The sequence below is a fragment of the Rhea pennata genome, chromosome 17, assembly GCF_028389875.1.
Source record: "Rhea pennata isolate bPtePen1 chromosome 17, bPtePen1.pri, whole genome shotgun sequence".
Lineage (NCBI taxonomy): Eukaryota > Metazoa > Chordata > Aves > Rheiformes > Rheidae > Rhea > Rhea pennata.
In genome coordinates this window covers 3169088-3185751 of record NC_084679.1, presented here as the reverse complement: position 1 = coordinate 3185751, position 16664 = coordinate 3169088, and the positions used below count along the sequence as shown (strand labels likewise).

Here is a 16664-nt window from a genome sequence, read left to right as displayed (position 1 = left end):
CTGGGAAATTTGGACCTTTGGCTCAGCCTATATGGATGTTCTTAGAGCTCTTATGCTGAAACAGGCTAGGTCTGGTGCCAGATACTAAAGTAAGCTGGACACAGCTTTAGTATTAGCTGTTAAAAAAACTTTTTTTTTTTTTTTTTTTTTTTTTAATGCAGGCAGCATTTTCACTGTCTGCTAACCTTTTTATCCTCATAAATAAGAGTTGTCTTTTGACTCAAAAAAATTACAGCTTTAGAGTATTCTCGTTTTGTAGCTGTTTGGTACTAAACGTGTTCTCTCAGGGCAGGCAAGACAGTGCCCAGTGGCATTTGGGTTCTGGAAAGCTGCAGATAAGCTTATCTTATGTTGCTGTGTGGCTCCTTTCTGCAATACCAGCCTAGTTCTGAGCTGCTGCCTTCCCTAACTGGGTGCCTGAAGGTACAGGATATTCCACTGCATTGTGAAAGCAGAGAGCCAATGTGTTTGTAACTTTAATGTGTCTGTGCTCTGAGTCATTGCTTACATGCAGGAGGGGTAGCCTGTAATCAAACTGCACAGGAACAAGAGGCATTCCTATGGTTTTGGTCTCTCTCTGGCTGGGTGAAATAGTTAACCCTTCCTGTATCATGTGATTAGATTTCACTCATTTACTGCATCGAATCAGCGTATGTTATAGAAAAGCACGGTTCAATATACAGACTCTAAGAAGATGCACAGAAATCTGAAATAAAAGCCAATCCATTACTGCTTCTAATAAAGTTTGGGTCTGTGAAGGCTCTGTTTGGGAGCCCAGATGCCTTCCATCTGTTCTCTGTATCCAGTCACACAAGCAGAGCACTCAAAGCTGCTAAGATTTTTCTTTAAGATAAAAAATCTTAGCAGAGCTTAAAGAGCCTAAAATTTTTATTAGCAGTTTCTATTAGCACATTAGTAGGCTTGTGATCTGACCTCTGCTTGTGGTGATTATAGGCTGCATGGGTGAAACAAGCATTTTAAAATGGGGAGACAGATCCTGGGGAGTTTAGAGAGATTTCTTTCATCTATGGCAATAAAACATGTAACAACTGTAACTTTCATTTGAGCACTCTAAGGGACTATATGGAGTCAAATTGGGGCTGGTTTATTATTATTTTTGCAGATGGGACAAACATGGTTCAAAGAAGAGGCTTGCATTAGGCTTATTCAGGGAGGTTTTTTTTCTTGTAGTAAGATTCAGGAGGATGCTGACGCTAATTTGTTTTAGTCAGGAACTCGCCACTTGCTTTGGCGACCATCTAGTTGTGTTTGAAAATGTGTTCTTGGTGAGTAGAGGAGATCCATCAGTCTAACTGTATCTTAGAATCATTGGAGGGGTGAATGAGGTGAGACCATTTCTGAAACTGTTTTGCAGAGAGATAGTTGGATGTGATAATCACTGTGAGCAAAAGAATGACTTTATAAGGCGTTATTGCAGTATAACCAAGGTCTCTCTCTGGTGTTTGCTCCATATAGTGTGATAAAATATTGCTTCATAAAGTTAATTGCTGTGAAGTGTTCTTGAAAGCCCTGTGCTGTGGTAAGCACTGAAGGGCAGTATGTCAGCTGATCCATCTGGCCCAAGGATGATCGTAGCTGCTGACACTTGACAACTTTTTATATCATGCCATGACTTCCAGGCCAGCTAGGTGCCCACAGTCATTAAAAAGGCTGGTCGGCTATAGTTTGGAGATGCAGACAATAAAGAAAAGCTTTAAATTGCTTCTTTTTTAACTTCCTGCGTCTGAGTAGTTATTTTTACATAACCAATTTGCTTGGGCTAAGAAATTCTGACAGGTTCATAGTGATGGAAAATGGACTGCCAGTGCAGACTTGGTACTTGTCTAAATCAAGTAAGTAGGAAGCCAGGGTCTGTGACTTGCAGGCTTTAATCTGACTGCAAGGTGTTGGAGCCGTCAGGATCTCAAAGCTGCAACTCATGTTGCAGTTTGTCTGTCAGTGGGGGATTTGTTAGTGTTTCTTTTTCTTTCTTTTTTTTTTTTTAAGCCATGTATAAATTTGACCACAGACACAGGGTTTTTCATCACAGAGAAATCAGAAGGGCTGTATAAGTTCTGTGTACATTAGGCATAGATTGCCTCTTATAAAGAGGTTTCCTGGGGTCCTCAGCAATCCTCCTGACAAGGGGTGAGTCTTGGAGATAAGGTAGCTCTGTGCAGAGAGAAAGTGCTGCTTGGCCAGAAACACAGATGGTCTGTCAGACATGATTCGTATTTGGATACATTGACTTTATTATGTCCATGGCATACTTTTTTCTGCCGTATGTAATACACCCTCAAAAAGGGTTTCTATTCTCGCATGTTCTCTTTTCTCATGCTTGCAAAAGTTTGGAAACATAACTGTATTGTAGTTACCATGATCTGTGTATTCAGCCTAATAGCTGACTGTTGCTTCATTGGTTTCTGCATCTCCTTAACATAGAAATTAAAGATATTGGAGCATTTTGATTTTCAGTCTTCAGAGCTTATATCATAGTATTACAGCTTCTCAGTTCTCCTTTTACTTAGTGCAGTGAATGTGCACTGAGCATCCAGAAAACTGGCTTCTCAGCCTTCCAGACTCAGCAGTTTCTCACTGAACAGATTACATTTGCTTTTGACAGGCTTTGACAGTCTGTAACAAAATTATCCTGACTTTTTTTGTCTCTTTATGCTTGTGTACTATTAAGTCATTTAGTTATTACCAGAAATTTAAAATCTTTAACACTATCATGAAAAGTAGAGTTTGTTACTTTATAAGTATGACTGACATCACTTTTCTGAGGACAGGGCTGCCGCAGGCTGGTCTTCTCCCGCTCCACATGTGGGAACCAGGAATCCCCTTTGGCCTGTCCAATCCCAAGCTGTCAGCACACGAGCCACGTGGGACAAGTGTGGGGAGGATTTCAGTGCCATGAGCATTAGTATGCTTCTCCTCTGTGTCCCAATTAATTCAACAAGGGGTCGCTTACGCAGCCTTTCAGAGACCGATGCAGACAATTTTCCACAGCTCCTTTTTGAGCTGGTGACCCAGAGGTGAAAGTCTCTTTTCTACTCATTATCTGAATATTCAGCCTTTCTAGGAGGCTGCAGGCTTTGACTGGTGAATCTTGGGCAATGTCACTGCTGTGCTTTGAGATGTGGTTGCCCCTGTAGCAGGAAGAGGAGAAACTGCTGATTTCACAGCTCAGTGTACTGTGCCTCTAAGAGGAGGGCTGGTTTTGGTGAAGGCATTGGAAAAGCATTTGTTTGCATTTAGAGCTCCAACAGTGCTCTAAGTAGAACTTTTCTGTGAGGGTGCATGGCCTTTGAGAGGGGCTTTTTCTTTTTTTTCCCCCTTTGGTCTCACTCCAGTCTTTTTTATATTAACTCTGGAAAGGATTTTCTCACTAGGTTATATTTCTATGGTTTGTTTGGAGTTTTCTTTTTTCTTTTTATTTTTTTTGGTTTATTTGATCTTTCAGTAGCCTTAGTAGTAACGTAAGTGTGCCTTTATTCTACTTGTATCTTTTGTGTAGTTTCTGGTTTAGCTTTTATGCAACCTTTCAAAAATCTGTACATTCTGTTGAAGTCTCGAGTCTTTAATAACTGAATTTGTTAATAAGTCTGGAGTTTTTCATGCTGCAGGGAGCTGGTTGCAGATGGATGGTATTAAAGCTTTGTTCCAGAAGGCGAGAGGCGGGGAGCGTCTCTGCTCTTTTTAAAACGCTTAAGTCACTTTCAGAATAAGATTCCTGAAGTCTTACAGTATATTTATAGGCTTGCAATGTTGTGCGGAGAATGTTACATTATCCTCTGTCACAGAAGGGCTGGTTTCAGGTTTCTCTGCCTGTTGAACTCAGTAAACAGCTCTCAGTTCCTGTTGGTCTGTGCAGTGCTGAAAGCGCTGTGCTGATCTGCTCTGCTGATTATGGTTTGTTTGGGTTTCTCAAGAGTTCTGTGCATGAGAAGTCTCTGAACCACAGTTTAAGTGCTTAAAGCCAAGTTCCAGGTTATCACATATTGATAAACTTATTAATCTAGGCTAATGCCTTAACGTGCAAAATGATCCTGATGCAATCATAGCTCTGTACAAGAGGGAGCTTGGTGGCAGCTATCCTTTGAAATGGAAAGGAAGGAGAGCTGGACAGCAGCAATCCGTTCCTGATCATCTGTATCTGAAAACAGCTCTGTGATGTATATTCTGATCTGAAGAGCCAAGCGAAAGCCAGTGATAAAAGTTAAGTTTCAGGAAGAAGTTAAAAATTTCAAAAGACTATGAAAATAGCGAGCAAGATCGCTTCCTTTATGCTGAAGCTGTTTTGAAAATGAGACGTTTGTACTTTTCATCATACATGAGAGGATGCAGAACACACTTCAAAGACAACAGAAAGCAAAGTTTACTATCTAATGTGAATTGCTTTGCTGATATGTTTACCAAGGCAACAAGATGTTCATCATCATAATACTTGATATGAGTAGGAAAACTGTTCCTGTAAAGGAACTGTAAGAAAAGATCACAGTAGAACTAATTGTAATGCTCTTACTACGCCAGTGGCAACATAGTTAGATAAACAAATGCTTCCTTTGCTTCACTAAGATCTTTCAAATCTTACTTGAGCAGCAGGGAGGTAAGATGAAGAGAAGGAAGTGATGGAGAGGAGAAGAAAGTGTCCTCCAAGTACAGTGGCTGTTTTTTAGGAGGCGTACGTGAGAGGTGGAGATGAAAATAAAGCTATTGGTGAAGATGATGCAGCAAAGAAAATCTGGTACTTTTCACACCCATCACTGCTGCTGATCACAGTAGCTATGATGATGACCCATAGCATGTTAAGTCACGCGGGATGCTAAACCTGGTTTATCTTTTGCTTCTTTCGTACAAAGCATAGGGAATGTGTTCTCTGCATTGGAAATTCTCAGGCCTGCTGTGTTAAAATAATTTTGACTTTTATGTGAGTGATGCTGGATGCTCATTTTCTGGTCCAGGACACAACACTGCCTGAGCCAGACTAACCTTTGTGCACAGACTTGGCAGCGGAGAGAAAGGGAGCTGGAGAGGGGGCTGGATTTGAGCTTTGCGTCTCCAGTAAATTGACTTCAGTTGCTTGGCGTGCAGCTTGCAGGCTGAGAACAGCTGTCTGGCATTCTGGGAGCTGGTTTCATACATACTACTTTAAATACAGAGATAACAGGCGCATTTTGTTACAAGGGTGAGTTATTTAAAACGTGAGGCATTAAGCTACACTGCAGAAAACATTAAAAGGAATTGACTTTCCACCCTCTTACCCAGTAATTATTGTAGACAGCACTAGTAACACCTCCTGTTCTTAGTTACCCACAAATTCCTACTCTGTGTAACTGTATTTTTGTTTAACTGTCCAACTTGAAATTTCATGTGTCTGAGCCTATGGTTTTTGGATGAAAACTCAGTCAAAGCAGTTCAGGTTATTCCAGTCATAGAGCTAAGGCAAAATGTGTTTCCCATACTAAAAAAAGAAAGAAAGAAATTCCAATGATTTTTCAGAAGTTACATTACCCTGAGGTTTGGAACAGGGCCTTGATATTTGGTGAGCGGTGGCCCATGTACAGTGGAGTGCCCTGTCCTGTGAAAAATATTAAAGATATCAAACAAATTTCATGATTTTCACTTCATGTGCTCTTCACTTCTACTTGTGGTTTGCCATGAAACGTTAGGAGTGACAACACTTGTGAAGCCTCTGCAGCTTTTGTGGTAAAGTGAGTCAATGCTGGACAAATGTCTGAAAAGCAGGAATGTTTTTAGAAATATCCCTTGATTTCAGACTGGAAAAGAGAAACTATTTAAATATTCTGAGTCTTTAAATAGATGCTAGTTGAAGGACACTGTAGCCTCTGAACATCCTTGATATTTATACTACTCTTTATTTTTCCCTCCACACCATACTGTTTCAGTATTATTTTTACCCTTTCATAGCTCACATGACGCCTGCTTCTTTGGGGTTTGTTTGTTTGTTTTTTCTTTAAAGATTTTTTAATGTGTTTCTCACAATGGGGGAAAAATGTCTGTTCTAATATATCTTCAAGGCTGAAGCATTATTTTGAAAGGAGAGGACTAGAACAGTGGGGCAGTTTGGTTGTTTTACAGCACGTTTGATGTAATCTCAGCACAAAGCTCTCTACCATCGTTTGTGGAGTTTGGGCAGTGTAGCGTCCCTCCACAGCCTGAATCTGCTGCCACGGGAAGATTTCAGGTGGGCGGATGACCTGGGTAACCTCGAGAAGATGAGCTGCCCTGACGCTCGCTTTTAAAAAGAGCGCTTTCTGCATTTGGCTTCCTAGGGCTGTGGCTAGGATTGACTTTGTAATTAGGAGTAGTAACAAGCATCAGTGTGAAAGCGTGGCCTCCTCACGAGTCCTACATGCGTTCACTCAACGTAGGAATGTTTTTGTTTCACTTGCCTGCCTCCCCGCTCCACGACACAATGCCTATAATCTGATTCTCTGAATGAACCTTTGTTTGGGGAAATATTGTTAGTTTTGGCGCATAGAGAGCTGAGCTGACAGGCCCAGCTCCCCAGCAAAACAGATTGGAGATTAAAAAACAAACTAAAACCACTCCTTTAAAAAAAAAATGCTGGGAAGAAGCCAAAAAGCTCATTTTCTTTGTTGCTGAAAAGGCTAATTTAGTTATCTACTTTAATATCAAATTAGAAAAATTTTTTATTGCTTAAATTAAAAGATCCTTATTACCAACACTTGCAAAAAAATCTTAAGTGTCTCTGCAGTCTGTTTCATAAACAGAAATTGAATGATCGCATACAGGAGGGAATCAGAAAAAACCCGAAGAAGTGGGAGCTGGAGCTGACAAAGGGGAAAGGAGGCTTTTGGCACAAGGGCAGTGGGAATCTGTAAAATAAACAAAACTGAAGTACACTTCTGTAGATTGTTTCTGTAACCAAATTTACAGAATTTAGGTCTGAAAACAAAATAATTAGTTTGCTTAAAACTACAGTGCATGAGACCCCTATGGTCTATATGAGAAGTGGCTCCTGCAAGTGTATAGAAGCTGCTTTTCAAGGTGCCTTAGCTGCATTTGCTGGGAATATATATTTGGGCAGCAGGGTCAGGCCAGTGGAATCTGAGCCTTGGAGCTCAGAGGTTTGTGTTTAAATTCCATTTACGATAGATCTAGGCCAGGTGCTCTGAGAGCGCAAAAGGAAAAAATAACTTCTCTGGAGCTGGAAAGCCAGCTCTAGCTCAAGATTGCCTTGTCCCCGCGTATCAAAATAAGCGAAAGATAAGAGGGTAGAAGCGAGGTTTTTCCATGCAGAGTGTGGAAGCACGTCAAGAAAGCTGGGTCGCATGTCCAGCTCTGTCAGTCACCTGCTTTGTAGCCATGAGTGTATAAATCAGCTTCACTGCTTGTTTCCTAATTTTTAAAGAGGACATCGGGCAGTGCCTGTCTTCCCTTCCGGGTGCTTGAGAGACCGCTTGTTTTGCAGAGCGTTTAGTTCACTACAATTGCCAGACGCTTGCCAGCTGAAATTCCTTGCTCAGCAGCATTCATGTGCCGTGGTGTGGAGAATGAACTGATTTTTTTTTCTGAATGGGGGAAGGGGATTTTTCAGATTGTAATTTAAGGCAAAGTGGAACATCCTACTGTCTTCTATTAGAAAAAATTGAGACATAATGATATGCTACTATTTTGACCATTTCTGAGGCTTGTTAAGGCTGGGAACTACAAGTTGAAGCAGAAACAACTTAATAGATCATTTGAGCTCTCTATATTAAAAAAGTAGGCTCTACTGTACTATATTACATAGTTTTCATTTAATAACACTTAATTCAGATTTAATGGAGTTTATATAAGCTGTCCAAACCTGCCTCCTGAGATTTAGTCCTATATGGGAAGTGCTTATCTTAACTTTCCTTCTCCTCTGCCACTTCAGTGTTCTCTTTAGAAACCAATGTTTCTTAAAATAAAGATTTAACAGTTAGTAATTAAAAAAACAAACAAACCAAAAAAACACTTCTGGGTTTGCACACGGATAAGTGTCCTTTTTTGTCCTAATCCAGAGTGTGGTAGTGTCGCATGGGTTTATGCTGTCCGAAGTTCATTTTAAAATCCTCTGATCTAAGGGAGGAGAACAGGGGATTCTTCTGTTGTGAGTCATCGTATATCAGAGCTCAGTCCTACTTCCATTGATGTCAGGAGTTTTTCCACTGACTTCGGTAGTAGAGTTGAATTGTTTCAGTGCTGTAATTGCAGGGAGCTATTGCATCTTAACCGGGATGGATGGCTGTCTCGCGTGCCCTACACCTGTTAAGGAAGAAGGTCAACCCGCTGACTGCTCTTGCGGGCGGTATCTGTTAGCTGCACCCTTTAAATTGTGTTTATTGCAAATTGTCAGTGGAAGTCATCTGTAACGTATGCTTTTTAAAAGTCTATAAAGATGAGGAGAGAACAACTCCCCATAGGTAGTTCCCAAAAGTGGGAAGGCAGAAGGGTGTTAAACTGTAGCTGGAACTAACAGTGTTCAGAAATACCTGTGTAGGTGCAGTTAAGATATTACCTGGTTTGTAGACTGGAGATTTATGATTCTTGGAATATTTTAGTTAAAAATAAGACAAATTCCAGCTGCTTGCACTTTGCTAGCTCTTAGTGCAAACAGAAATAGATGATTAAGAGACTGGAGCGTCGCTTGTACAAGGAGAGGCTGAGAGAGCTGCAACTGGTCAACCTGAAGACGAGAAAACTCGGGGAGATCTGATCGAATGGGAGGGTGTCAGGAAGATGGGGCCAGGCTCTTCCAAGTCATGGTCTCCACTTGCCTGGAGAGACCGTGGAGGCTCCATCTGCAGAGATGCTCCAATGCCAGCTGGAGCTAGGCCTGGGCAGCTGGAGCATGGCTTGAACCTGGTGATCTCCAGAGACACTTTCCAACCTCAACTGTACTGTGATTTTGTGAACAGTCCAAAATGTTTCAAGCCATGCAAATACCTTCTTCTTCCAGAAATGCTTTATTTTAAATTTTGAGAATCTCAACATTTTGTTTTATTTCTGTAAAGGTAAAACTTCAAATAAAACTGAAAGTTGCCAAGGTAAAAATATGTTTTGCTATGTATTAGAATGCACAGCTTTTCTAATTACATTTCAGACTATTAAATAAAAATATTTTTTAAATCAAGTGTATTGTGTTTAAGGGAATCAGATCACAGTCTCACAGTGGCCATCTATTTCTTACACTTTACTATAAATCTTGTAGTGTTTGAAGGCTTTTAATTGCTTTTAGAATACAGCTACTTTTACTGGAATTTTGAAAATAAAGACAGTTCTGTTACTCCTACAGATCTGTGCTGCATATCTGCCTGTTCAGATCTCAGTTGCCTGAGGGGGTTCCTGAGCTGGGAAGAAATATTGTATATCAGAAAGCTCGGGAATGAAATCCAGCCTCTCTTGGCATATCTGGGACTCGTAGATGAAAGTTGCAGTGCGAGGTTTGCAAGGTGGCAGACGAGTTTGTCTGCAGCTTCTCTTTCTGGAAATGCTGTGACTCCTCCCGGGGCGCTGGGATGCAAGGGGATTTCCAGCTCCGTCTGCTGTTCAGCTGATGCTTTCTTAGTTGCTAAGATTAAGCTACTCGAGGTCATTTGGTTTCAGGAAGTGGCAATTTCTCCAAGGGAGATATGCAATAAATTCCAGGAATTTATTGCATATTACCCACCCGCATGGTTTTCATCACTTTGTTTTGAGCTACGTTTGATAGCAATGAAGATGAGAAAGTTGGTGTTCCTCTGGCACTGCGTGTGTGGGCAGTGCCGGCAGGGCTGCTGGCAGCGAGGACGCCTGCAGACTTTAACCGAGAGCCCAGCTGCCCGCGTGCGTGCCGCGCTCCTGTTCCGTGAGCGGCCTTCGTGCAGCACCAGCCCCTGCCTGCAGCGCCCGTGTGGATGGGGCTGTCCCCACTGGTGCCACGGGCCACCCGTGTGTGCTCTCACGTGTACCACCGATGGTACCTTGCAGCTCGCTGCTTGGGCGCCAAGTTGCTCTGTGCTCCTTGTAGGAGCAGCAGTGGTCCTGGGGTCAGGGAGCTGGCAGGGGCAGCAGGCAATGGGTCACTCTGGATTTTCTTGTTTTGCTGCTTTAAAACCGGCAGGTGAGTTTGAGTTAGGCAGCTGCTCTCAGTTACAGTGTGGTTCAAAGACACTGACTGCTGATGCAGGTGGAATTTGGAGTAGGATCTAAATATTGTTCTCAGCTTCACGCTGGTTTGTCTCCACTGAGGATAAAGCCGTTTCTCTTATGACCTCACGTTGGACTTGCGCTTTACTCCCATGGGAACTAAAAATAATAATTATTTTAAGAATAGGTTCTTAATCACTTCCTTCTTTTGATGCACTATTTTTGTTTAGTGTTTTGTAAGAATGTAATAGAAAATGTTTTAAACTATGTGTGTTAATTCCAGTTTTAATTGGCTCCTAGGAGCGTACAAGAAATAGTGATAGTTTCTTTCAGGTTTTCCGCAGAAAATGCGGGTGTTCTTGTTATTTTGAATGAAGATTAACTAAGTAATAGAGTGCTGTTGCTTTGGCAGACTATCCAGTCATACAGAGCGATCAAGAGATGAACATTATGTTGACAGATTTCTTAGTCAAAGGCATGTAGGCACTGTATCAGTGTTCGAGTGATGCATCAGCGTATTAATCTCTCTCTCTCTCTCTCTCTCTGAACTGTTAACGTGCATATGAGAGATAGAGAGGTGTATATTAATCTGGGTTTAGAAATAGTGGTGAGCCAAGATATACAATGATTTTATGACAGAGCTGCACAGTGAAGACAGTGAAGGTAATGAGATAGCTTGTGGAGATGGTGAGACCATTAAATGAAGGGAGGAGCAAAAAACTTGTGGAAAACTTGAAAACAGACTGGGATAATCTAGGCTGGATTGTGAAAGGGATGGAGATGCACCATTTGCCCTCAGCCTGCAGCAGCTGGAAAGCAGAGGGAGAACATGCTTAACCTAGAGGTGCTTTCCTCAACTGGAAATAACTCAGAAATGGGGTTTGGGAAGACATGTTTCAGAGAGTGGCATGTCAGTGTTCCAGAAAAAAAAAGGAGAAGGAAAAAACAAAATAAAACAAAATAAGAGGTAACAGAGGCTTTCTTAAAGACCTTGGTGAGTACATGTTATACAGAGTGCCTTAGAGCCCAGCTAAAGAGAATAACATGAATAAATTGATAATTATTTTTCCTATTCCCTTGCTGACAGATCACATTGTTTTCCATTACTTCTAGTCTGGGAAGTTGCTCACTCCAGCCAGCCTTTCCTGCCATGAGGAAGCCAGCGTTGGCCCATTTTGTGTACCAAATTCTGTTTGTGCTTTCCTGCTTCTCAAGCACCAGAGTCCCAAAGTTGCCTCAACCCTTTTGGCGTAAGGAGAAGAATCCTCATTATAGAGGATTCAGACTGACGCCGGAGGGGTAGCTGGGGGCTGTGGTTAACACAGCCCTCGTGAGCTGGTCACTGGTCTACTCGTGCTGGAGAATTGCCCTAATCCTTTTAGTGTACTTTTGTCGGGCTTCTGTACTGCTTCCATGTGTGTACTAAAGCACAGCAATTTATTTTTAAATAGGATAAAGGAGCAAAAACAAAACAAAACAAAAAAAGCTTCCTGCCCTTGGGCAGCAGCTCACCTGACAGTGATTTAACCTATTGCTACAACTGGCAATGCACAGTAGTGGTAAAATTAAAAGAAAGCTAGCTGGTTTTTCTTTCTCTGTCCGGTGGGCTAAGGCCTGGCGTTGGCTCCTACGTTGCTGTAGCAGCTGTGGGAATAAGAGCAGTTGTGGTACTAGCAAGCAAGAAAAATGAGAGCCATGAGCCAAATAGTTGAAGGACGCAGCGATTTACTACCTCACCACAGGTAGCTCTAGCATTTTGGGGTCTTCTGTGTAGTCTGCAGAGGCTTTGTGTTGCAAATTTTCCTTAAAAAGAAGCTGTGAGGAGATTTCTTAGACTGAGTACGAGGCTGGGAATGAGCAGTTCCCAAGCTGCGAGTCTCCCTCCGCAGCTAGCACAGTGAAGCGCCTGGCACTTCTGGGCGATGTACTTCCTAGTTTCACTATGGTTTTAGGGCTTAAGTTTAAAACAGAGACTTCAAAGAAAAAATATGTGACTCTTTGAGTGCATTTCTACTGACTGTGGGATGTCAAATATGCAAGGCCTCAGCACTAGAGTATCTGTATGGTGTCATTGGAACTGTATGGTGTCATTGAGCATAGAAGTCGCTCCTGGCTGACCAGGTGCTTGGTCTTTTTCTCTGAGGGGGAAAAGTATTTGGTGGCAGTGGTGTTCGTGTTCCCCATTCACATGCTCTTCACTACAAGTGAAGAGAAGCAAGTGCTGTAACCTTGGCCTGATGCGTGTGATGTTTCAAGAGGAACCTCTTGCCTTTTGGTGCACTGTCATATTCAATACAACAGAAGCAGATCAACACAATGAAGACATGCAAACAGCATAAAGTAGGAAGATGCATGACTATAAAACCATAAAAACAAGGAAGGACCTTGGGACAGGTGCAATACCTATGTTTTAATCTGTAATGTGAGATTTACTAGATTACTGGTATTTCCTACTTCCTCTGCTCTGTCAGTAACCTAAGATTACTGATTCATAAAGGTGTGTTTTAAGGGTTGGGTAGTTAGTGTTTATATAGTGATTGTTGGAGTCTCTGTTTCTCTCTCTCTCTCTCTCTCTCTCTCTCTCTCTCTCTCTCTCTCTTTTTTTTTTCCCTTCTTCATCCCCAGAAGATTGTTCACACATAAGCTGTGCCTCTTTCCACCCTCCTTTTTCCTTAGAGGAGAGTTACTATTTCTAGTCTTAGTGGTCCCTTGCAGAACTGGTGGGTGACAGTTCTTCTTAGGCCAGAGCTGGTGTTTTGTTCCTCCTTTCCAGTGTTACCAGCCGGGACAATCAAAAGGAACTGCAAAAATTAATTTACCATCCAGCTCCTTGTCAGGATCCAGGCCAGGCAAAGCTAAAACCCAGCTAAACCTATAAGAAGCTGTAGGCCACGGTTTGAGCTTAATTTTGAGCAATGTTATTCTCAGCTAATGGAAGCTCCCAGGCTGATGTCTCGGAGGAGTGCAGCTGGCATTCAAGAAGGCTCAATACTGGCAAGGAGAAGATGGCCTTTGACTAAAATGAGTTGCAGTCCTACTTGAGATACTTGTGACCGCAGTGTAGTGAAGACTTATGGTCACAGTTGTCAGCAGAATCTGAAGGAGACCTGAAAGGTGGACTTCTCTCTGGCATCTAGGTTGGCAAACCTTGGCCAAAGCATATATGCAGACAGCATATAGGAAAACCTGCTGGCCAAGCATGGCTTGTTGTACTTTCTCTTCTTTTGGCAGTTTGGCAATTTTAGGAGGACACTACTTGAAGAGAGGAGCAAGAAAAAAATGAAATCAGAATGTTTTTCTCTGTGTTTTATTTCAGTGGGAAGCTGGTTTCACCGAAATGGAAAAATTTTAAAGGCTTGAAGCTTCAGTGGAGAGATAAAATCCGCCTCAATAACGCCATCTGGAGGGCATGGTACATGCAGTGTAGGTATCAAACTTAATTGCGTTTCACTATAAAATATTTTCTCCAAGACATACACAGAAGAGGCAAGACAGGAGAGCTGAAGTTACTGTCTGTTGGAAAGTTCAGAAATTGTTAATGACGTAAACGTCTAGAAAGTTGTCGTGACAGTGTCTTTGGATCAATCCTCTCCACAAATCTCTACACTGACACTGCACTGTATGGTTCAATACAGTCTGAAATTTCCCCATTTCCTGGTGGCTATCTGGAAGGAACCCTGGCTAGATTTTCTCACATCTTGCCATTCAGGTAACAGGACACTGTGAAGAGCTTGCGCATGCTGAGAACTCAGTTTTTCATTTTTGTTTCAGATCTGGAGAAGCGCAAGAATCCAGTGTGCCATTTTGTGACTCCACTGGATGGCTCTGTTGATGTAGATGAACATCGTCGGCCAGAAGTACGTACAGCCTGAGGACTGTCTGTACCAGGGAGATCTAGAAATTGTAACTAGATTTTCTAGTCCACTGGATATAAAACAGCATAGCAAGTCTATACTCTGGTGCATTTATCTATCTAGAAGGAACATCAATATAAAGACTATGTACTGTTGAGCCAGTGTTTGTAATTTTATCGTATTAAGCTGATCAAGATGCAATCCAAAGACAAATTATTATCTATGTAACTTATGTCTATGTTCTAGTTGGGTGAAATATAAGCCATAGAAGTGGAATTTGAACAGTTAAAAGATTTTGACAGCCACAGTTCTCTTCTGGCTGAAGAGATTGCTGAAGTCTGTGGGAAATCAGAGTGCTGACTGTTTTCAGGATTGAATCTAAGACGGCCTGTGAATGTTTTCTATATCTTTATTCAATTGATGAAATGCGATTCCAAGACAACAAGCAATTTTTTTTTCTCTGTCAAGGTAACTTCACAAAAAGAGCGAATATGGGCTTATGTACTTTCATTTTGTGCTGCTGTGAACATACATGCAGACTAATAGGTGCCCTCTGGCTCCTTGCAGAAAACCAGTGAGGCCCCTGATGTTGCAATATTTGGCTCTCTCTATACTGTGTAATTCCAGAATAATTTATAAATGCTGTATCCTTCTAGGAAACAACAAGGTAGCAACTGCTACTGAAAGGAGTTCCAGAATAGTTTGTGGAACTGTCCCAGAAAAGAACAATGTTAATGTTTTTGTTGAAAGATGATCCACAAACCCAAGAAAGTTACGTTAAGGCTCTCATTAGTCTGCTGTCCTCAGTTTATCATACACTGGTATCTGTGATACATTAGAGGCCCACATTGTTCTGATCCTTTTGTTGTTGTTAGGGCAGTGGTGTACAGTATGTGGCCTGCAAGGTCACGCTTCTCCCTGAGCTGGACTTTAGGCTTCTATTGCTTTGTGTCGTACTTAACAGCTTTTGTGTATGCACATGCATGTTCATGTAATCTTGTGAAATTCTCTTTGCCTGTTTGCTGCAGGGCAGGGTATTATAAGCTTTATACATTACAATATTTTAGTAAGTTTATTTTTAGTTTTTTTTTCCCGTGTCTTAAATATTGGTTATGATTGATCCAATACGAGAGATGCTGACGCTGCAGTCAGAAGTCATCTCTTACTTGTTTGTTGTGGGAAAGATGAAACTGGTACTATGTCAGATTTGCTCTGTGATGTCTGAATTCTGGGACACTGTGGTCTGTTGATAAATGAGCTCAGATAGAAATAGAAATAGCATGCTTTCTTTCTTTTTTCTTTTTTTCTGCCTGAAATTTTGCTTGAAAATCTATTTTCTTAAATGTTCAACTATTCTGTGATTCTATATAATTCTTGGTATGTGTTGTGTTCTTAGGCCATTGCAACAGAAGGGAAATATTGGAAACGAAGAATTGAAATAGTCATCAGGGAATACCACCAGTGGAGAACCTACTTCAAGAAAAGGGTTTGTTGGTTTGCACAGTAAAAGTAACTTACTTGAACTAGCAGCAATACATTGTTGCTTTTTAAGTTGCAGTGCTATTCTTGCTAGCATGCAAAAATACCTAAAACTAAAGATAAGCTAATGCAGGCATACTCATCTAATTAGCTCCACTAAACTAAAAATGATTATGCAGGGACTAATTGTGCATAATCAGAGTTTTGCAAAATCAGATCTTCTACTGGCATATACAGGTTCTGTTTTAACTTTAAGTCTGTTTTGTTCTCCTTTTGCAGTTACAGAAACACAAAGATGAAGATCTTTCAAGTTTGGTCAGGGTAGGTAATATCGCTGATAAGTGGCAGCATTTCTGTTTGTAGAATCTGCAATAAGTAACAAAGCTGTAACATGCAGTAGCTTGCATTGATTAGAATCTAAAGACAAACATCTTGCTTTAGTCTTAATTAAGGTCAGACACCTTCTGCACCATAGAGAGCAATAAAAATTTTCCAATTTAAATTGGGTGGAAGAGAGGCTGAATGTAAAGTGTTGCGACAAAAGAAAAGAACTGTTACTGGGTGCACAGAAAGATCGATCTCTTTGAGGGCTGGCACATTATTTCATCTTGTTGCTGAGTTGTAACTGGCACCATCGCCTTGCTTGTGTAACTGGATACATGAGGATGTGTGTGCTATGTGTTGCAGAGCTTCCTGCTGCCACAGCACAGGCAAATAGTCTGCCAAGATCCAGGAAAGGCAAGATGTTTGGAGGAACAACAGCATCTTCATTTAGCATGCCCCCTAAAGCTGTCAAACCTGCTGTGGGCATAAACTGATGATCAGAAGCACTGTTTTTAGCTAAGCATAAGTTTGGATCTGTCCCAGGTTCACAAAATAATCAGCTGTTTTTACCCTGAGCTCTGATGTGCCATCATGGCACACACCTGTAGCTAGTGCTGCAGACTGGCTCAGCCTCAGGAACCTGACTGTGTGTGCTTTCAGTCTGCAGCATTGTAAGGCAATGCAGTTTAGCTTAGCCTGTAGTGAAGGAAGGATAAGCCAAGTCACAGTACGTTGTCATTTTGATGTACTTGTTCTTACCCACAAGAACATAAACATACCTCGTAAAGAGTCAGATTAATTACACCAAATTACATTTCAGATATTTAGAAATACTTTGACACGGGGAGGGGGTGTTTGCTTTGAGTT

The 16664-nt window shown here is 41.5% G+C and overlaps 1 protein-coding gene across 6 annotated transcripts in view; it reads left to right on the top strand.

The window, feature by feature from the left end:
- Window positions 1-16664, top strand: part of MLXIP (MLX interacting protein) — a 55335-nt gene that overhangs the window by 13581 nt on the left and 25090 nt on the right. For 5 of the 6 annotated variants that reach the window (XR_009960154.1, XR_009960153.1, XR_009960155.1 and 2 more), the window contains exons 2-5: window positions 13457-13563; window positions 13912-13997; window positions 15391-15480; window positions 15753-15794. Coding sequence is in view for 3 of the 6 variants with exons in the window: in XM_062589995.1 (XP_062445979.1) it covers window positions 13457-13563; window positions 13912-13997; window positions 15391-15480; window positions 15753-15794 (325 nt within the window). In the remaining 3 variants the exon portion in view is untranslated. Of the gene's footprint in view, window positions 1-13456; window positions 13564-13911; window positions 13998-14271; window positions 14463-15390; window positions 15481-15752; window positions 15795-16664 lie in introns of those variants that run through there. The other variant, XM_062589996.1, reaches the window with a different exon arrangement.